Source organism: Microcaecilia unicolor, chromosome 2 (genome assembly GCF_901765095.1).
Source record: "Microcaecilia unicolor chromosome 2, aMicUni1.1, whole genome shotgun sequence".
Classification (NCBI taxonomy): domain Eukaryota; kingdom Metazoa; phylum Chordata; class Amphibia; order Gymnophiona; family Siphonopidae; genus Microcaecilia; species Microcaecilia unicolor.
In genome coordinates this window covers 566,842,303-566,865,549 of record NC_044032.1, presented here as the reverse complement: position 1 = coordinate 566,865,549, position 23,247 = coordinate 566,842,303, and the positions used below count along the sequence as shown (strand labels likewise).

The 23,247-nt window shown below is 46.7% G+C and overlaps 1 protein-coding gene across 1 annotated transcript in view; it reads right to left on the bottom strand.

Moving 5' to 3' along the window:
• PCM1 (pericentriolar material 1) overlaps nucleotides 1-23,247 on the bottom strand; it is an 866,960-nt gene that overhangs the window by 73,149 nt on the left and 770,564 nt on the right. Inside the window, 2 exon segments of the mRNA XM_030191464.1 lie at nucleotides 12,492-12,751; nucleotides 15,248-15,317. Of these exon segments, the coding sequence (XP_030047324.1) occupies nucleotides 12,492-12,751; nucleotides 15,248-15,317 (330 nt within the window).

Below are 23,247 nucleotides of genomic sequence, written 5' to 3'. Positions count from 1 at the left end.
CCCCTCAGACAGACCCAACGAAGCGAAGTCTTCGCCCTCAACATCCAGGCCGTGAGAGCCAGAGACTGAAGGTTGGGGTGCAGAGGCGCTCCGTCGTTCTGCGAAATGAGGGTCGGAAACACTCCAATCTCCACGGTTCTTCGGAGGACAACTCCAGAAGTAGAGGGAACCAGATCTGACGGGGCCAAAAGGGCGCTATCAGAATCATGGTGCCGTGGTCTTGCTTGAGCTTCAGTAAGGTCTTCCCCACCAAAGGTATGGGAGGATAAGCATACAGGAGGCCGGTCCCCCAATGGAGGAGAAAGGCATCCGACGCTAGTCTGCCGTGTGCCTGTAGTCTGGAACAGAACAGAGGCAGCTTGTGGTTGGTCTGAGAGGCGAAAAGGTCCACCGAGGGAGTGCCCCACTCTCGGAAGATCTTGCGTACCACTCTGGAATGGAGCGACCACTCGTGCGGTTGCATGACTCTGCTCAGTCTGTCGGCCAGACTGTTTTTTACACCTGCCAGGTATGTGGCTTGGAGAAGCATGCCGAACTGGCAAGCCCAACACCACATCCCGACGACTTTCTGACACAGGGGGCGAGATCCGGTGCCCCCCTGCTTGTTGATGTAATACATTGCAAACTGATTGTCTGTCCAAATTTGGATAATTTGACTGGATAGCCGATCTCTGAAAGCCTTCAGTGCGTTCCAGACCGCTCGGAGCTCCAGGAGGTTGATCTGAAGATCTTTTCCCTGGAGGGACCACAGTCCCTGGGTGTGAAGCCCATCGACATGAGCTCCCCACCCCAGGCGAGATGCATCCGTCGTTAGCACTTTCGGGGGCTGTGGAATTTGGAATGGGCGTCCCAGGGTCAAATTGGTCCGAATGGTCCACCAGTGCAGTGAAGTGCAGCAACTGATGGAGAGTCGGATGACATCTTCTAGATTCCCGGTGGCCTGGCACCACTGGGAAGCTAGGGTCCATTGAGCAGATCTCATGTGAAGACGAGCCATGGGAGTCACATGAACTGTAGAGGCCATATGACCTAGGAGTCTCAACATCTGCCGAGCTGTGACCTGCTGAGACGCTCTGGTCTGGGAAGCGAGGGACAGGAGGTTGTGGGCCCTCGCTTCGGGAAGAAAGGCCTGAGCCGTCTGAGAATTCAGCAGAGCTCCTATGAATTCCAGAGATTGGACTGGCTGGAGATGGGACTTTGGGTAATTTATCACAAACCCCAGCAGCTCCAGGAGGTAAATAGTGCACTGCATGGACGGAGAGCTCCTGCCTCCAAGGTGTTCTTGACCAGCCAATCGTCGAGATATGGGAACACGTGCACTCCCAGCTTGCGTAGATACGCCGCGACCACCACGAGGCACTTCGTGAACACCCGTGGGGCAGAGGCGAGCCCAAAGGACAGCACACAATACTGAAAGTGCCGTGTGCCCAGGCGGAATCTGAGATACTGTCTGTGAGCTGGCAGTATCGGGATGTGAGTGTATGCGTCCTTTAAATCCAGGGAACATAGCCAATCGTTTTTCTGAATCATTGGTAGAAGGGTGCCCAAGGAAAGTATCCTGAACTTCTCTTTGACCAGGTATTTGTTCAGGCCTCTCAGGTCTAGGATGGGGCGCATCCCCCCTGTTTTCTTTTCCACAAGGAAGTACCTGGAATAGAATCCCTGCCCTTCCTGCCCGGGCTCGACCGCATTGGCGCTGAGAAGGGCGGAGAGTTCCTCTGCAAGTACCTGCTTGTGCTGGGAGCTGAAGGATTGGGCTCCCGGAGGACAATTTGGTGGAGGGGAGGCCAAATTCAGAGCGTATCCGCACCGCACTATTTGGAGAACCCACTGGTCGGAGGTTATTAGAGGCCACCTTTGGTGAAAAGTTTTAACCTCCCCTCCCGACTGGCAGATCGTCCGGCACGGACACTTTGATGGCGGCTATGTTCCCATGGGTCCAGTCAAAAACCCGTCCCCGGTTTTTGCTGTCGAGGCGCCGGGGGCTGCTTAGGCGCACGCTGTTGACGGGAACGAGCGCGCTGGGACTGTCCCTGTGCCTGAGGCCTTCGGGCCGGCTGGGTGTACCTACGCTTGTTGTAGGCGTAGGGCGCAGCCTGCCTGGCCCGGGAAAAACGTCCACCTGCTGAGGTGGATGCTGAAGGCGCCCGGTGGGAGAGTTTGTCAAGGGCGGTTTCCCGCTGATGTAGTTGGTCCACCAACTGCTTGACCTTCTCACCAAAAATATTATCCCCCCGGCAGGGGACATCAGCCAGCCTCTGCTGGGTGCGGCTGTCCAGGTCAGAGGCACGCAGCCATGAGAGCCTGCGCATCACTATACCTTGGGCCGCAGCACGAGATGCCACATCACAGGTGTCATATATACCCCTGGACAGGAACTTTCTGCACGCCTTCAGCTGCCTGACCACCTCCTGAAAAGGCCTGGACTGCTCCGGGGGGAGCTTGTCGACCAGGTCCGCCAGTTGCTTCACATTATTCCACATGTGTATGCTCATGTAGAGCTGGTAGGACTGGGTGCGGGTCATGAGCATTGAAGATTGGTAGGCCTTCCTCCCAAACGAGTCCAGAGTTCGAGACTCCCGCCCCAGGGGCGCCGAGGCGGTATCCCTCGAACTCCGTGCCCTCTTGAGAGCAGAGTCCACGACCGCCGAGTCATGAGGCAATTGAGGCCACATTAACTCTGGGTCTGAGTGGATCCTGTATTGGGACTCCGCTTTCTTGGGGATGGTGGGATTAGATAAAGGTCTCAACCAGTTCCGAAGCAGTGTCTCTTGAGGACATTGTGCAACGGTACCGTGGAGGACTCTCTAGGTGGTGATGGATAGTCGAGGACCTCGAGCATCTCAGCCCTCGGCTCATCCACAGAGACCATGGGGAAGGGAATGCAAAGCGACATGTCCCTGACGAAGGAGGCAAAGGAGAGGCTCTCAGGTGGCAAGAGCTTTCTCTCTGGTGAAGGAGTGGGGTTGGAGGGAAGGCCCACAGACTCCTCTGAGGAGAAATATCTGGGGTCCTCCTCCTCCCCCCATGAGGCCTCTTCCTCGGTGTTGGACATGAGCTCCTGTAGCTCAGACCTCAACCGGGCCCGGCTCGACTTCGAGGCACCGAGTCCTCGGTGGCGTCGTCGAGCGGCGGACTCCCGCGCCGGCGGGGATGAAGCTCCCTCCATCGATGTCGACTCCACCTGCGTGGCGGTCGAGACCGGCGCCGCTTGAGGCCTCGGCACTGGGCTAGAGCACGCCGGCGCCTCTATCACCGGCGCTGAGGGCGCAAGCACCCACGGCGCCGGCACAGTCTGGCGCATCAGCCCTTCCAGGATCCCCGGAAGGATGGCTCGGAGGCACTCGTCCAGGCCCGCTGTCGGGAAAGGCGAGGGGGCTGGTAGAGGTGTCTGTGCTGGAAGCTGTTAGGGTCCAGGAGACGGCACCGAAGTGCTGGCGCCCTGACGTAACGATACCTCTACCACAGAAGGGGATCGCTCCTCCCGGCGCTGCCGCTTCCTCGGCGTCGAATCGTCTCTGGAGCCGGGAGCCACATGCGCCCTGGGCGACCGATGACGGTGCTTTTTTGTCTTTTTCCGGTGCCCATCATCGGCGCTCGGCGGAACTGAAGAGGAGGAGGTAGATCCCCCTCGGCCTCGAGGGATTGGGTCCGACAGGGTTCGGTCCCGAGGGCCCTGGGTAGAAGGAGTGACCGGGGCCGATTGCCCACGCGGCCGCTCACCCCTGCCGTCTCCGGAAGACCGGCGGGCCGACGGGACCTGTGCTCCTGGGGTCGGTGCCGATTTCGTGGACGTCGGTACCGGTACCGAAGATCCGGCCGTCGATACCGATGCCGTCGAAGTCGACGTCGAGGGGCCAGCACAAGTTCCAAAAAGACGGTCCCGTAGAACTTGCCTCGCCACCTGTGTCCGTTTCCGTAAACCGAGACACAAGGTGCATGACTTGGTATCGTGCTCCGGCCTGAGGCACTGGAGGCACCAAGCGTGAGTGTTGGTCTGCGAGATATGCCGGCCGCACCGACGACACTTCTTAAATCCACTCGGGACCTTCGAGGACATCGACGGAAAAATCGCGTCGGCGAAGTCAAAGTCGTCGATGGTGGCGGTAAAATTCACACCTCGAAAAATAAATTGACCGCGCGGCCACAACGAGACGCCCCCGCTAAAAAGACGAGGGAAAACAAAGTTCTTCTCGTTTTTTTTTTTTAAACAAAATTAAAACAGAGAAGCAAAGAAAAACAACGAAGAAAAATCTCGCGGCAAAAGTGCGATCCGGTTTCTGGGGCTGACAGAGAGAGAGACGAACGCGGCTCTCTCCAGCGCGGAAAAGAAAAGACTGAGCGGGAACGGTCGCGCACGGGCAGGAAGACGGCCGCGCATGCGCGGTGGGCGTACCCTGCGTGCGGGACCGCCCGCAAAGTTTTGTTCCGGTTGGTGGGGGCTGCCGTGGACGTCAACCCAGTCGTGAGAACAAGCAGCCTGCTTGTCCTCGGAGAAAGATAAATACACTGAGTTACTCTTTCAGTCTTTAAGAAAACAGTCTCCATTACATTTAAGCTGGTGGGGAATGACCTTAGCACCAAGAATTAATTATTCGTTAGGTATGCTCCCAATGGAACTTCCTCCCACCTTTTTCAAGACAATTGATAGCTACCTCCTTTTTATAGCAATCTAAACCCTCACGAATCTCCCTCACTCAACTAAAATTGCCCAAACAAAAAGGAGGGGTTAATGTTCCAGATTTTAGAGATCATCATACCTCTTTTGTTTTTCATTAGTTCCAAGGGGGAAATATATTTACTATCCCTATATGGCTGAAATCGGAAAGGGAATTGTCATATCCGGTTCCACTAACTGTTTTGGCCCATCCTAATGCTTGTACATGCTCCTTCTCCCACAAGAATAAGCCAGTGTTACAAAATACTTCCTTAGCATTCCACCTTGCAAAATCATTGCCGAAAAATTCTAATGATCTAGATGATATACCTCTATGGAAGAGTAAAAAACGAAGACAACACAATCAGACACTTAGACAATTTGGCAGAGTTGTAACATTTGGTTTTTAAGTCAATTGTTATCAAATGTCCAATTGAAATTGTTTGCACAATTGAATCTAGATTATAATGTAATGGTATCAGTTTATTATATTTTGCTGGATTATATATACACCAATATATTTGTGCAGCTTTTACACTGCAGCAGAGAGAATAGTTTCATTTCAAGCCCTCTCTCCCCATCCCTTTTTCTGGGAGCTTCTGATAGCAGGGATAGTTAATTACAAACACTTAACAAAGACAAAAGAGAGATATATAACTCTCTCTGCCCTCCCACCTAAAAGAACTGAACAAAAGCATGACTAAGGTGGGTACCTGGACGCTCATCAGGACATCTCTGAAAACCAAAGACCCAAGAGACCGAAAGTCTGGAATACCCCATTGAAGACAAAGACTTCAGAGGGGAGACCATAAACAGGACATTTGCTTGTCAAAGGTATACCTGCCCCTCCCATCAGCTTTCAGACATGTGCAGAAAGGAAGGACTTATAATGTGGTCATGTGAACAGACTACATTAACCATAATGCCTTGCAAAATATCCAGGACATGCACACACCATGCTTCTCTGCTAACATTATAAAAGGCCTGGAAGCAGTCCACCTGTCTCTCTTGGAACCTGCCTCCTCTTGGGACCTGCTGCTCTCTTTGGGGTCTGCTGACGCCTTGCCCCTCAACATGTGCTCATCAATCAGCTGGACCACAGCATGCTTGTAACAAGGACTTGTAAGTTAACCTACCTGCTACTTTGTTCTATTTTATGCACAGATTACCTGTAAAGATCTCTTAAAACCTACCTCTCGTGTGCAATTGTATATTAAATCAACCTTTTTGAAGCTAAATACGGTCTCTCTGTGTTCTGATACTTAATTTATTTAATTTATTGCAATTATCACCTTTGGTGATTGGTGGAGAAATTAATATCCTAAAACTTATAAATACAGCATCTGCTCTTAAATTATAAACAGTAGCAAGTGCTCTCGAGCTCTTTCCCCAAAATAAATAATTTCTTGTTACAATAACATCCCTGATGCTCAATTTTTACACTGGTACCAGTTACAAGGGCTCATTACATCAAACAATTGGGAGTTTTCACATATAAACCCAATTTCCAATGTGGCCTCATTTATTGATGGTCCCTGTACATTGACTCATCGGGCCTCTTTCTTTTATAAAACGTTTCAAGCTTCTAATAAACATTCATTCATGTAAAGGTATTCAGCAGGTATGGGAGAAAGATCTTGATGCTTCATTGTCAGGTGCTCAGTAGTCACAATTATGGTCTAAGTGTCCTAAAGCATCATTATCTGCTGCTATTACTGAATCTATGTTTTTTCTATACCATAGGGCTTTATTGACCCCTCATAAATGTAAAGCAATTGATCCATCTAAAATCAGACTTATATTGGTCATGTAAATCGCAAAAAGGAACTCTGCTGCATTTAATTTATGAATGTCCTAATGCTTTAATTTTTTGGCAAGATGTCTGATCCAAACTACAGGATATTTTTCAGTCACCATTATTACCCATATACAGTGGGGGAAATAAGTATTTGATCCCTTGCTGATTTTGTAAGTTTGCCCACTGACAAAGACATGAGCAGCCCATAATTGAAGGGTAGGTTATTGGTAACAGTGAGAGATAGCACATCACAAATTAAATCCGGAAAATCACATTGTGGAAAGTATATGAATTTATTTGCATTCTGCAGAGGGAAATAAGTATTTGATCCCCCACCAACCAGTAAGAGATCTGGCCCCTACAGACCAGGTAGATGCTCCAAATCAACTCGTTACCTGCATGACAGACAGCTGTCGGCAATGGTCACCTGTATGAAAGACACCTGTCCACAGACTCAGTGAATCAGTCAGACTCTAACCTCTACAAAATGGCCAAGAGCAAGGAGCTGTCTAAGGATGTCAGGGACAAGATCATACACCTGCACAAGGCTGGAATGGGCTACAAAACCATCAGTAAGACGCTGGGCGAGAAGGAGACAACTGTTGGTGCCATAGTAAGAAAATGGAAGAAGTACAAAATGACTGTCAATCGACAAAGATCTGGGGCTCTACGCAAAATCTCACCTCGTGGGGTATCCTTGATCATGAGGAAGGTTAGAAATCAGCCTACAACTACAAGGGGGGAACTTGTCAATGATCTCAAGGCAGCTGGGACCACTGTCACCACGAAAACCACTGGTAACACATTACGACATAACGGATTGCAATCCTGCAGTGCCCGCAAGGTCCCCCTGCTCCGGAAGGCACATGTGACGGCCCGTCTGAAGTTTGCCAGTGAACACCTGGATGATGCCGAGAGTGATTGGGAGAAGGTGCTGTGGTCAGATGAGACAAAAATTGAGCTCTTTGGCATGAACTCAACTCGCCGTGTTTGGAGGAAGAGAAATGCTGCCTATGACCCAAAGAACACCGTCCCCACTGTCAAGCATGGAGGTGGAAATGTTATGTTTTGGGGATGTTTCTCTGCTAAGGGCACAGGACTACTTCACCGCATCAATGGGAGAATGGATGGGGCCATGTACCGTACAATTCTGAGTGACAACCTCCTTCCCTCCGCCAGGGCCTTAAAAATGGGTTGTGGCTGGGTCTTCCAGCACGACAATGACCCAAAACATACAGCCAAGGCAACAAAGGAGTGGCTCAGGAAGAAGCACATTAGGGTCATGGAGTGGCCTAGCCAGTCACCAGACCTTAATCCCATTGAAAACTTATGGAGGGAGCTGAAGCTGCGAGTTGCCAAGCGACAGCCCAGAACTCTTAATGATTTAGAGATGATCTGCAAAGAGGAGTGGACCAAAATTCCTCCTGACATGTGTGCAAACCTCATCATCAACTACAGAAGACGTCTGACCGCTGTGCTTGCCAACAAGGGTTTTGCCACCAAGTATTAGGTCTTGTTTGCCAGAGGGATCAAATACTTATTTCCCTCTGCAGAATGCAAATAAATTCATATACTTTCCACAATGTGATTTTCCGGATTTAATTTGTGATGTGCTATCTCTCACTGTTACCAATAACCTACCCTTCAATTATGGGCTGCTCATGTCTTTGTCAGTGGGCAAACTTACAAAATCAGCAAGGGATCAAATACTTATTTCCCCCACTGTATGTAATATGGAAATCTATATCCATTCCTTTTCCATTATCTGATGAAGACAAATTACTTTTTGACTTCTTAATTACCACAGAACTAAAACTGATCATTTCTCATTGGAAAGACAATACCCAACTTAAAATCTATCTCTGGTGGAACTGGACTCTTACATTAAAAAAAAAATATGAACATGCTCTTTAGTTTCATCACAGTGAAGTGCACCAGCGTTAATTAAAAAATTTAATACACTGGACTTGTTTCTTGCTTCAAATGTTTCTTAATTTTATGGCTTTGCATACCCACAGTAGCTCTGTTATTGCAGCTGTTATGTTACACAGTTTTTGTGTTGATCTGATATATTTCCCGATAAAACAAAAAGAATTAAAAAAAAGTCACTGCACTAGTTTTATATTTCTGCAGGTCAAACAGCAGGGGCAGACAGAGTGGAGTGGCGCCCCCCCCCCCCCCCGACACCTCCCCTGCCGCCACAGCCAACATTCTCGCTGCCCCGGTCCTACCTGAGGGGTCCTGGTGCTGACCTCTGCGAGGGGGGGGGGGGGGGGGGGGGAGACATGTTCTTTCCTGCCCTCTGCACTGCCACTATTCCCCCACCTGCCAGCACCGCCATGCTTTCAGAATAGTGGCCGAGACTTCCCACGGTGGTCTTATGGGTCTCGGCCGCTGTTTTTAAAATACAGTGGTGCTAGGAGCAAATGGTGATAGTACAGCGGGCCAGGTAGGAAAGAACTTGTTCCCCCCGCTTAAGTTACAAGCAACGTGCCTGTCAAGGTAGGACCGGGGAGGGCTGTGGTGTGCGCCGGGCATCGCCTCTGGGCCCTCAGGCACTGCCCTGTTGCCCAAATGGTCAGTCTGACCCTGACAAGCACCATGTTACCAGTGCCAGGGGGTGTAGCCAACATTGGATTCGGGGGGGGGGGGGTCCCAAGGCATTTCCTCCTCTTCCCCCTCCCATTCCCACCACAAAGTTAATCTATTCCCCCCCCCCCCCTCTCAATGACATTAATCTTACTTCAACTGCTCACCTCTGTCCCCACACCACTGGCACCATCAGTGTCAGACTAAATAGTTTTGCACATACTTCTTTGTAGTTCTGTTATCACAGGAAACTATAGTACTCTTAACAAATGTACTCCACTCGTTGTTTGCAAAATATCTTATTATCTATTTAATTATCAAAACATCTCCATGCTATATACTATCCCCCGTTTTCTATTTCTGTTGATGGCTCTCTCATTCTCCCTGTCTCCTCAGCTCGAAACCTTGGGGTCATCTTTGACTCTTCTCTCTCCTTCTCTGTTCATATCCAGCAGATCGCCAAGACCTGTAATTTTTTTTTCTTTACAACATCCGTAAAATCCGCCCCTTTCTTTCCGAGCACTCTACCAAAACTCTCATCTATATCCTTGTCACCTCTCGTTTAGACTACTGCAATCTGCTTCTTGCTGGCCTCCCACTTAGTCACCTCTCCCCTCTCCAATCAGTTCAAAACTCTGCTGCCCGTCTCGTCTTCCGCCAGGGTCGCTTTACTCATACTACCCCTCTCCTCAAGTCGCTTCACTGGCTCCCTATCCGTTTTCGCATCCTGTTCAAACTTCTTCTACTACCTATAAATGTACTCACTCTGCTGCTCCCCAGTATCTCTCCACACTCGTCCTTCCCTACACCCCTTCCCGTGCACTCCGCTCCATGGTTAAATCCTTCTTATCTGTTCCCTTCTCCACTATTGCCAACTCCAGACTTCGCGCCTTCTGTCTCGCTGCACCCTACGCCTGGAATAAACTTCCTGAGCCCCTACGTCTTGCCCCATCCTTGGCCACCTTTAAATCTAGACTGAAAGCCCACCTCTTTAACATTGCTTTTGACTCGTAACCATAGCCATGGGTGGGCCGGGGTGTCTGCCAGGACTGTCCCTGAGCTGCTGCTACTTCCAGCCGCAGGCCCTTCCACCATGCGCATGCTCAGTTTTCCTGCATGTGTGAAATTGAGCACAGGTGGAGGCTGGTGTCTGGCAGCAGTGGTTCGGGGACAGTGTTGACGGCCACCCAAGAAGCTCACTTCGTGGGAAGGAGGTATTTGGTTGGTGGGGCTTGAGGATTTCTGCCAGCATTTACTTTGGGAGGGAGGGGGGCGCTGGGATGGGAGGCGGAAGTTAAATTTGGGTTTTGCTTTTTGGGGGGGGGGGGGGGCACGGCGGCGGATATGAAAATTTTGGCCCACCCACTTTGATCTCGGGCCCACACTAAATCGGCTGTCTGGCTATGCTACTGATGTTAAGTTAGAAAAACTGGTAAAATAAAAAAATAAACTGGAAAACAAAGTAACAGATGTTTCCCATAGATAGGAGGATTAATAAGGCACATAAGTGATGATATTGCAAAACACCAGGACAGAACAGCTCTCCTATAGCACGTTCTGAACATGCACAGCACTTCCCCATTTACAGTGGTCTCCTCTGTCTCTTAGGGCCCAATGCACAAAGCTTACCATGCAGTTAATGTTTGTCTTAGCCTGGTTGTAGCCAGTTTCTACAGCAAACATTATTTAGCCAATAACACACAAAGGGGTTTTTCGTGGCTCTAATGTGTGCTGGTTAGCCGCTACTGAAAACCCTATGCAAAAGCATTACAACCACCTTCTTTATACCAGGCTTTGAGCCAGTAATTGATTTCTGTTTTAGATAGCTTTTCCTCTCCCTTAAGCAGACAGTACTTCAGGTATATCTATATAATATTATTTATTTATTACATTTGTACCCCGCGCTTTCCCGCTCATCGCAGGCTCAATGCAGCTTACATAGTAACAAGAATACAATCTATAGTAACAGAATCAACAAAGGGGGTATGTGATAGGACCAATGAACAAGGCGTAAATGGGATAGAAGAGGTATGAGAGAAAAAAGATAGGGATAGGTAAGGGTTATTATGTATATATACATATTTTGCAATACACAACGTAAACCCCAATCTCTACCCAACTTTCTCCCAGGAATGCCTACTTATATATACGTAAATGTAGGATCATTCCCTACATATAATCAGGGTTATATGGAAGCAACCACCTGCGCTTCCTGGGTATTCCTACAGTTCCCAATTATGGCTTGCCTTGCTGAGAGCTGTTCACGCCACTCTGATCCATCTCAGCATCTGGTCTTCCACAGTCCATTTTAGACCCTCTTGCCCTTTCCCTTTTACTTCCTACCCTGTTCCTTTTATTACCCTATCTAATGTAATTGTAATTGATTCCTGTACATTGTAAGCCACTTTGAGTCTGCTTAATGTGGAAAAAAGTGGGGTATAAATGTTCATAAATAAATATACAGGAAGCTCTTCTAAAAAGCAGGCTTATTACCAGGAAACCAGTGTCAACTTCCCATTGGCACTCCTTGTGATTCTGGCACTCAACACTCCACTGCCTCAGGTACAGATTTTAATCACTCCACTGCCAGGGAAATACCTACCATACCTGAATACAACTCACCTTGAGCTACTACTAAAAAGGTGTGTGATAATTCCAATTCCCTTTCCCCTTAAGTTACTCTATTTTTAAAGAGAAGTTAGTTTGTAAGATAATCAAGACTGAACTAACATTTCAACCAGATAGTATTTGTTAACATTGGAGAAAAGTAATAGATGGCTTAGTCTGAAAACATTTTGAGCTTCCAAAAACAAAAATTTCCAACTTATTTTTAATACTCCACTTAAAGGAAGATAAGAGTAAGAGATGAGAACAGGCCTTTTAGTGCTGCCAATTTCTATTCCATGGGCATTCAATTTTCTATGGTATTAAATGCTATAAGCAAAGCCCAGCAGTATCCCTAATAATTTAAACTGTAACCTAATTTATAACAGGTCAAGAGTTTGCACAAAACTGCTACAATCAGTGTATGTCTGACAGATAGACAGTAATAGGATTTAAGAAACAGTCAGTATTACACTTTTATGATTAACTACTGGACAGGATATATGATTTTAAAGTGCTTCCATACATATGAGCAGCCCAATTTCCTTATATGTAGTTTTCACTAGTGTTCAAATGATGACTACACTAAAAACAATGGCATTGAATCACATCGCTGCAGAAATCGTTTATAGAAGCAAACCAGGAGAAAAAAAAGCACTTAGAAAGTGCACTACAAATTTTCAAGTTTAGTGCATCTTTCAGGTATCAGTTGTCCTTTAGGTACAAATGTCTTTGCTATTGTTTACAAAAGAAAACAATTAAATCATAATTTAAAACAGTATGACTACTCATATTCAAATATAACTATCAGCAGAAACTGATTAAGAATAAATCTTTACATACATATTCATTAACTAGCACAGGTGACTGTGTCTCAGGGCTGCTGGTCATGGAACTTTCTGGAGTAACTGTAGAAGATTTGGTTTCTCCATAAACTGGTACTGATTCCATCACAATATTCTCTTCATTTAGTGGTGACAAAAGATGCTTCATATCTGGAGGGCCATCGCTATCAACAATAGTATTCTCCATATCAACAGATTGCTGCTGTCTTTCCGAAATGCTAATACATTCTTGAAGCTCAGAAGGCATTTCATCTGCACCTATTACAAAATACCAATTTTGCATAATTAAAGGGTACTGAAGCTAGGAAAACATTGGATAGCTTCTTGAAAATAGGCAACATCATAATGTAAACAAATTGTCACTGAACATCAACTAGAGCTCACATTGTACATGCGAATTACTGACTAAAGTTCAGGAAAAGCAAACTGCTTAACTGTCATAGGTGATCTCTGATTACGGCAGTGCGACAAGCCACAACAATGGAGAGGAAACCACATTTATCTAGGCCAGAATGGAGCTGTGAGAATTATAGCTCATTTATCTGTGATTTTCACAAATATGTTGGCTGCTGAGAGTTCTTTTTTTAAGAATTTACTTATGAGATGTCAGGCTGGACGTGAGGCCTCGGCCTAGGCTCAAGGGCTAATATAGCTTTTAGGCCAAGGCCTAGGATGGACTGAACAGGTACTATACGCCACCCCAGCTACCAAGCCCTACACACACACACGCACGCACGCGACCAACTTGCACTACCAGAAAGGGGAAGATAGGGCATTCAGGCGGGCCTCACGGCCTAACGGGAACCCACTTGCTCAGAATACAATCATAAGGGCCTCACAGCCTAACCGGAACCGACTCAAACCCAGGGAAGGGAGAAAGAAAAAACGAGGGGTCCCCAGGGGGGCTACAGCACCAACACACTAAGTGCTCGTTAAGGACACAAGGGAAAAATCAACGAAGAGAGGTAACTACAGGAAACACATCAGGCTGTGCCTCACAGCAGACAAAAAAAAAATGAGGGACTGAGAAATATGGATACAGAGAGCAGAGACCCCCAGCAAACAGGAGAGGGAAAAGCCAGAAAAAAATAGAGAGCCGGGCCTGGGATGCATCCCGCTCAGAAAGGGCAGCACACAGTAATAGCGAGGGTAGTGACAGCAAAAAAAAAAAAAAAAAGAATTAAAAGAGTCAGAAGGGAAAGCCTGCTCCAAACACTCAGCTGCCAGAGGCAGGCAAAATACTGCAGACAAAGGGTTAACCAAGCTCTGAACACACAGCTGCCAGAGGCAGGAACACAAGGGTAAGGTAAACAAAACAAACAACCCCACCGAAACAAAGGTCCTGAGTCTGCTACAAAGACACAACAAAATACAAACACAGCACGAAGGGTAACTCCAAGGGAAACAAAACAAACAACCTGGAACAGAATGATAAACGAGCTTACCACAAAGCACTAGAGTCAAACAGAGGAAATCACAGGTGAGGGAAGAGGGGTAATCAAACACACGCTGGAAGCAGCAAGCACACTGAGACAGAGCAATAGAGAGCTACAGCAAGGAAGGAGAAAAACAAACTCCACAATACAGAGAGCAAAAGCTCAAACAGCGCAAGGAAAGGCTTCAGCAATAAACGAAAAGCAACACCAAAGCAAGGGTTGTTGAGAAGGATACGCTTAAGTAGATCAGACTGACGTCAGCTCAGCCCAGACTGGCCAATCGGGAACGGTTACAGGCATTCCCCTGTCTGACTAGCAAAGTTAAACAGAATCATAACATGATATATATATATATTTTTTTTTTTTAGTCAAGAGAGAAGGCACTTGCTGCCAGCCTGTTTATTAAACTCTTCCTGGAACTGAAGACTGACTCTGTGAGGACTGTCACAAATAGATCCACCCATGAAGACCTGACCTGAAGAAGAGTCTTCCCACTATGTCCTGATTCAGAGACTGCACATTGAAGTCCAGCAAATAATGGCAATTTATCAACTTATTTCTCTTCTTGTCAGGTATGTGGCTTAGGAACATCCCAAGAGTGAATACTCAGTTCGATGCTCACAGCTTTCCAACACAGGAGATGCTATCCTGTTCTCATGATGAACCCAATCATGCAGATAACTACCTGCTGTTTGAATGGCCAAGAAATCTGTGGTATGCAGAAAACTAACTCATTTGGCGACACTGTTTCTGAAAGGGACAAAATGGACACTGTAGGAGACACTGCATCAACACTGTTTGTGCACATTGTGTTTGGTAGATGACCCCCTTAGTTGGTTAAAAAAAGATGGGGCCAGAGGCATGATTAAGTCAGGGACAGAACTAAACTAGTTAACACTGATTTTCAGCATCAGTTGGTTAATTTATCTGGTTGACTAAGCAGAAACGTAGCAGGCCTAAATCAAGCTGGTGCTATTTTGACTGGCTATATTAATGAAATATTTCAGTCCAAAACTTAACTTGCTCACTCTGCTAAAAATTTGTCTACAGATTACTTAATAAAATTAACCACTTATCTTACTAGCTTAGCAAGTCTTTAAAAGTTTGATCTTTTTCTGGATATTGAAACCATTTGATATTAATTTCTTTCATAACAAAACAAAACTTTAGTGGAGACAAGTCCTTTATTACTTACAGAATATGATCAATTGATCTATGCACCTCAGTTTAATGTTTTAAAAATAATCAAGAAGAAAACAGGTCTGCTAGGCAGGCATCAGCACAATTTTTAGCTATCATGTGTTGTGTTTTTCCTTACTTTTTGAGTCACCATCTTCAGATGAAATTTTTTCATGCTCAATTACTTTTTCACACTCCTGTTCTGGAACCTGTGTAAAGAGAAAAAAAAACATTTGACTGAACGAAAACAATTCTGATGACCAATTCAGCTCTTAGCCAGTAAGGTAGTATATTTATTTATTGCATTTGTATCCCACATTTTCCCACCGTCTGGTAGGTTCAATGTGGCTTACATATTGCTAAAAAAGCGGTTACAAAATTTAGATTTGTAGAAGTCAGAGAGGTTAATATTACTGTTTTCCATTTTTGAACTTTTCGTGATGTATGGTGGTGTGGGATTAGGCAGATCCAGGGGGGGAAAGACTTCTTGAAAAGATGTGTTTTCAGGTTTTTTCTGAATTGTAGGTAGTTTTCTGTGAGTATCTGGTCTTTGGGTAGTGAGTTCCAAAGTTGTGTGCCTATAAACGAGAGGCTGGTGGCATGTGAAGATTTGTATTTTATACCTTTGAAATTGGGGTAGTGAAGGGTTAGGTAGGTTCTTGCTGTTCTCGTCACGTTTCATCATGTAATCTGGTGCGAGTCCATAGATGATTCTGTGGAATATTGTGCATATTTTGAAAGTTATGCGAGCATTAATAGGAAGCCAGTGTAAGCTTCTTAGGAGGGGTTTCGCGCTTTCAAAGCTTGTTTTTGCGAAGTAGAGTCTGGCAGTTGTGTTTTGTGTTGTCTGTAGTTTTCTTATGATTGATCTTTGCAGCCTATATAAATACTATTGCAGTAGTCTACCTGGGTAGCACCATGGTTTGGATCATGTTGCAGAATGAATCCCTGTGAAAGTAAGGTTTTGTACATTTGAGCTTCCATAGTGTGGAACATTTTCTTAGTCGTGTTCTTAGCTTGGCTTTCTAGCGTTAGGTTGCGGTCAATTGTTATGCCTAAGATTTTCAAGTGGTCTGAGATTGGGAGGGATGAACCCTGTGCGTTAATTGCTGAGGGGGGAACATTATTGTATTGGGAAGAGAGAATGAGACATTGGGTTTTATCTCTATTGAGTTTTAATTTGAATGCCGATGCCCAGGATTCCATGATGGTCATGCTGTTTATTATTTCCTTGATTTCTGTGGGGTTCTGTTTCATGTCATCTGCATAGAGAAATGGATTGAGGCCTTGTTTGGATAGAGATTTAGCCAGTGGTGTCATCATTAGGTTGAATAATATAGGTGAGAGTATATGGGAACCACTGTAACTATTTATTAGAACGTAAGTTAATCTTAATTTTGATAAAAACAAATCAAAGTCTAACTGGAGATTCATATAATGAAATGACAGAATTTTGTAAAGTACGCTTTACATACAAATTAGTGTTGACTGGATTGATGGACCGGTGACAGTTCTGGTCATGATCATGCAGGATATCTGGATGTGAATCATGAAGTCAGTTTCTGCACTTTTGGCACAGGGAGCTGCTTTTGCAGTTCCCATGGGAGGAGAAGAGTACTAACCAAGGTACAATACTAACACCTAATGGTCACACTCAGTGTGCACGTGCGCTGAATTCTACAAGGAACATAAGTATGGAGCTCCTAACTCAGGGGCTTATCACTGCAAAGAATGTGTTGGAAAAAAGGGAAACTAAAAAAAAAAAAAAAAAAATGAGGATCCTCACTAACTGGGAAAATAGTGGAAACAGAATAAAATTATGGAACACATAGACAAACATGGTTTAATTGGACAGAGTCAGCATCGGTTCAGTCAAGGGAAGTCTTGGATCACCAATTTGCTTCATTTCTTTGAAGGCATAAATAAACATGTGGATAAAGATGAGCCAGTTGATGTAGTGTATCTAGATTTTCAGAAAGCTCCTCATGAGAGACTCCTGAGAAAATTAAAGTCATGGGATAGGAGGCAATGTCCTTCCATGGATTAGGAATTGGTTATTGGACAGAAAACAGAGGGTAGGTTTAAATGGCCATTTTTCTCAATGGAGGAGGGTGAATAGTGGAGTGCCGCAGGGCTCTGTACTGGGACCAGTGTTATTTAACATATTTATAAATGATCTGGAAAATGGAACGATGAGTGAGGTGATCAAATTTGCAGATGACACAAAACTATTCAAAGTTGTCAAAACACACACGGATTGTGAGAAACTGCAGGAAGATCTTAGGAAACTGGAAGACTGGTCATCCAAATGGAAGATGAAATTTAATGTGGACAAATGCAAAGTGATGCATGTTGGAAAGAATAACCCGAATCATAGTTATCTGATGCAAGGGTCCACCTTAGGAGTCAGCACTCAAGAAAAAGATTTAGGTGCCATTGTAGACAATATGCTGAAATCTTCTCTGCCCAGTGTGTGGTGGCAGCCAAAAAAGCAAAGAGAATGCTAGGAATTGTTAGAAAAGGGATGGTAAATAAAACAAAGAATCTTGAATAATTTTAGTGCCATCTGCAAATTTAATCACCTCACTCACTGTTCCGATTTCCAGATCATTTATAATATGTTAAATAGCACCGGTCCAAGTAATGATCCCTGTTTAAACCTCTTCCATTGAAAGAAATGGCCATTTAACCCTACCCTTTGTTTTCTCTCCAATAACCAATTCCTAATCCACACCAGAACACGGCCTCATATTCCATGACTTTTTAATTTTCTCAGGCGTCTCTCATGAGGAACTTTGTCAAACGTTTCCTGAAAATCTAGATACACTACATGAACTGGCTCGCCTTTAACCACATTTATTCACACCTTCAAAGAAATGAAGCAAATTAGTGAGGTAAGTTCTTCCCTCGGCTGAACCCATGCTGACTCTGTCCATTAAATCATGCTTATTTATGTGTTCCATATTTTTATTCTTTATATTTTTATTCTGCCCAGCACTATCCCCGCCTCCCAATCACCAGCCCCGCCTCCCGATCTTGATTAAGCTCCTGAGGATCTATTCCTTTGGCACAGGATTCCTTTATGCTTATCCCACATGTTTGAATTCTGTTACCGTTTTCATTTCCACCACCTCCCGCGGGCAGACTTATACGGTCTGTGCCAGGGCCGGTGGTGGGAGGCGGGGCTGGGTGGTTGGGAGGTGGGGGATAGTGCTGGGCAGACTTATACGGTACAAATCAAGTAGGGTATACACAAAAAGTAGCACATATGAGTTATCTTGTTGGGCAGACTGGATGGACCGTGCAGGTCTTTTTCTGCCGTCATCTACTATGTTACTATATGTTACTATGTTATAATAGCTTCCACTATTTTACCCAGCACTGACGTCAGGCTTACCAGTCTGTAATTTCCCAGATTACCCTGGAACCATTTTAAAAATCAGCGTTACATTGACCACCCTCCAATCTTTTTTTTGTTTTTTTTTGTTACATTTGTATCCCACATTTTCCCACCTATTTGCAGGCTCAGTGTGGCTTACATTTTACTGTAAAGGCGATCGCCAATATCGGTATCGGTATGAACAAATACAGAGTGATGTTGTGGCAGAGTAGAGTTCATGTGTGACGGACACACTGGGGAATCGTAAGGAGGAAGAGCTAAGTTATGTCCTGCACGAGCTTTGGTTACGTTATGTTGCAGAGTTAAGACATTTAAGTTGGATCGTTAGGGTTGCCTTTTTGAACAGGTTAGTTTTTAGTAGCTTCCGGAAGTTTAGGTGGTCATATGTTGCTTTCATGGCGTTTGGTAGTGCGTTACATAGTTGTGTGCTTATATAAGAGAGATGATGCATAGGTTGATTGTATTTGAGGCCTTTGCAGATAGGATAGTGGAGATTTACATATGTTCTTGTTGATCTTTATGTATTCTGGTTGGTAGGTCTATGAAGTCTGTCATGTATGCCGGAGCTTCGCCGTAGATGATTTTATTAACCAGGGTGCAGATTTGAATGCAATAACACTCTTTCATTGGGAGCCAGTGGCAGTTTTCTCGTAGGGGTTTGGCGCTTTCGAATCTCGCTTTTCCAAATATAAGCCTGGCTGCGTGGTTTTTCAGCAGTTTTGGAGTTTTTTTTATGATTTGTTCTTTGCATCCCGTATAGATATCCATTGCAGTAGTCTAGGTGGCTTAATACCATGGATTGTACCAAGTTGCAAAATATTTCCCTCAGAAAAAAAAAAAAGTTTAACTCATTTGAGCTTCCACATTGAGTGAACATTTACTTTGTTGTAGCTTCACTTGGCTGTCCTAGCGTGAGGTTTCGGTCGATATGACTCGAGAATTTTCAGGCTGTCTGAGATCGGGAGGGTGTAGTCTGGGATGGTTATGTTGGTGGGTTTATTCGTGTTGTATTGCGATGATAGGATGAGACAGTTTGTTTTTTCTGAGTTAAGTTTTAGTTGGAATGCATTCGCCCATGAGTTCATGATGTTCAAGTTGAGTTTGATGTCATTGATGATTTCTGTTGGATCATGTTTGTAAGGGATGTATATTGTGACATCGTCTGCGTAGAAAGGGTTAAGGTATTGACTGGATAATGACTTGGCTAGTAGGGTCATCATTAGGTTGAAAAGGAGCGGTGATAGTGGTGATCCTTGAGGTACTCCACAAAGCGAATGCTACATACCTGTAGAAGGTATTCTCCGAGGACAGCAGGCTGATTGTTCTCACTGATGGGTGACGTCCACGGCAGCCCCTCCAATCGGAACACTTTCTAGCAAAGTCCTTTGCTAGTCCTCGCGCGCCGATGCGCACCGCACATGCGTGGCCGTCTTCCCGCTCGAACCGGCTCGTGCTGGCCAGTCTCATATGTAGCAAGACAAAGAGAAGGGAAGACAACTCCAAAGGGGAGGCGGGCGGGTTTGTAAGAACAATCAGCCTGCTGTCCTCGGAGAATACCTTCTACAGGTATGTAGCATTCGCTTTGCTCCGAGGACAAGCAGGCTGCTTGTCCACTGATGGGGTATCCCTAGCCCCCAGGCTCACTCAAAACAACAACCATGGTCAATTGGGCCTCGCAATGGCGAGGACATAACTGAGATTGACCTAAAAAATTTACCAACTAACTGAGAGTGCAGCCTGGAACAGAACAAACATGGGCCGTAGGGGGTGGAGTTGGATTCTAAACCCCGAACAGATTCTGAAGCACTGACTGCCTGAACCGACTGTCGCGTCGGGTATCCTGCTGCGGCAGTAATGAGATGTGAATGTGTGGACAGATGACCAAGTCGCAGCTTTGCAAATCTCTTCAATAGTGGTCTGACTTCAAGTGGGCTACCGACGCTGCCATGGCTCTAACATTATGACCGTGACAGACCCTCAAGAGCCAGCCCAGCCTGGCGTAAGTGAAGGAAATGCAATCTGCTAGCCAATTGGATATGGTGCGTTTTCCCACAGCCACTCCCCTCCTGTTGGGATCAAAAGAAACAACATTGGGCGGACTGTCTGTTTGGGCTGTGTCCGCTCCAGATAGAAGGCCAATGCTCTCTTGCAGTCCAATGTGTGCAGCTGACGTTCAGCAGGGCAGGAATGAGGACGGGGAAAGAATGTTGGCAAGACAATTGACTGGGTCAGATGGAACCTCCGACACAACCTTTGGCAAGAACTTAGGGTGAGTGCGGAGGACGACTCTGTTATGATGAAATTTGGTGTAAGGGCCTGGGCTACCAGGGCCTGAAGCTCACTGACTACGAGCTGAAGTAACTGCCACCAAGAAAATGACCTTCCAGGTCAAGTACTTCAGATGGCAGGAATTCAGTGTCTCAAAAGGAGGTTTCATCAGCTGGGTGAGAACAACATTGAGATCCCATGACACTGTAGGATGCGTTGACAGGGGGCTTTGACAAAAGCAAACCTCTCATGAAGCGAACAACTAAAGGCTGTCCTGAGATCGACTTACCTTCCACACGGAAATGGTATGCACTGATTGCACTAAGGTGAACCCTTACAGAGTTGGTCTTGAGACCAGACTCAGACAAGTGCAGAAGGTATTCAAGCAGGGTCTGTGTAGGACAAGAGCGAGGATCTAGGGCCTTGCTGTCACACCAGACGGCAAACCTCCTCCATAGAAAGAAATAACTCCTTTTAGTGGAATCTTTTCTGGAAGCAAGCAAGATGCGGGAGACACCCTCTGACAGACCCAAAGAGGCAAAGTCTACGCTCTCAACATCCAGGCCGTGAGAGCCAGGGACCGGAGGTTGGGATGCAGCAGCGCCCCTTCGTCCTGCTGATGAGGGTCGGAAAACACTCCAATCTCCACGGTTCTTCGGAGGACACTCCAGAAGAAGAGGGAACCAGATCTGACGCGGCCAAAAAGGAGCAATCAGAATCATGGTGCCTCGGTCTTGCTTGAGTTTCAACAAAGTCTTCCCCACCAGAGGTATGGGAGGATAAGCATACAGCAGACCCTCCCCCCAGTCCAGGAGGAAGGCATCCGATGCCAGTCTGCCGTGGGCCTGAAGCCTGGAACAGAACTGAGGGACTTTGTGGTTGGCTCGAGATGCGAAGAGATCTACCAAGGGGGTGCCCCACACCTGGAAGATCTGTCGCACCACACGGGAATTGAGCGACCACTCGTGAGGTTGCATAATCCTGCTCAACCTGTCAGCCAGACTGTTGTTTACGCCTGCCAGATATGTGGCTTGGAGCACCATGCTGTGACGGCGAGCCCAGAGCCACATGCTGACGGCTTCCTGACACAGGGGGCGAGATCCGGTGCCCCCCTGCTTGTTGACGTAGTACATGGCAACCTGGTTGTCTGTCTGAATTTGGATAATTTGGTGGGACAGCCGATCTCTGAAAGCCTTCAGAGCGTTCCAGATCGCTCGTAACTCCAGGAGATTGATCTGCAGATCGCGTTCCTGGAGGGACCAGCTTCCTTGGGTGTGAAGCCCATCGACATGAGCTCCCCATCCCCGGAGAGACGCATCCGTGGTGAGCACTTTTTGTGGCTGAGGAATTTGGAAAGGACGTCCCAGAGTCAAATTGGACCAAATCGTCCACCAATACAGGGAATTGAGAAAACTCGTGGACAGGTGGATCACGTCTTCTAGATCCCCAGCAGCCTGAAACCACTGGGAAGCTAGGGTCCATTGAGCAGATCTCATGTGAAGGCGGGCCATGGGAGTCACATGAACTGTGGAGGCCATGTGGCCCAGCAATCTCAACATCTGCCGAGCTGTGATCTGCTGGGACGCTCGCACCCGCGAGACGAGGGACAACAAGTTGTTGGCTCTCGTCTCTGGGAGATAGGCGCGAGCCGTCCGAGAATCCAGCAGAGCTCCTATGAATTCGAGTTTCTGCACTGGGAGAAGATGGGACTTTGGGTAATTTATCACAAACCCCAGTAGCTCCAGGAGGCGAATAGTCATCTGCATGGACTGCAGGGCTCCTGCCTCGGATGTGTTCTTCACCAGCCAATCGTCGAGATAGGGGAACACGTGTACCCCCAGTCTGTGAAGTGCCGCTGCTACTACAGCCAAGCACTTGGTGAACACTCTGGGCGCAGAGGCGAGCCCAAAGGGTAGCACACAGTACTGGAAGTGACGTGTGCCCAGCTGAAATCGCAGATACTGTCTGTGAGCTGGCAGTATCGGGATGTGCGTGTAGGCGTCCTTCAAGTCCAGAGAGCATAGCCAATCGTTTTCCTGAATCATGGGGAGAAGGGTGCCCAGGGAAAGCATCCTGAACTTTTCTTTGACCAGATATTTGTTCAGGGCCCTTAGGTCTAGGATGGGACGCATCCCCCGTTTTCTTTTCCACAAGGAAGTACCTGGAATAGAATCCCAGCCCTTCTTGCCCGGATGGCACGGGCTCGACCGCATTGGCGCTGAGAAGGGCGGAGAGTTCCTCTGCAAGTACCTGCTTGTGCTGGAAGCTGTAAGACTGAGCTCCCGGTGGACAATTTGGAGGTTTTGAGGCCAAATTGAGGGTGTATCCCTGCCGGACTATTTGGAGAACCCACTGATCGGAGGTTATGAGAGGCCACCTTTGGTGAAAAGCTTTCAACCTCCCTCCGACTGGCAGGTCGCCCGGCACTGACACTTGGATGTCGGCTATGCTCTGCTGGAGCCAGTCAAAAG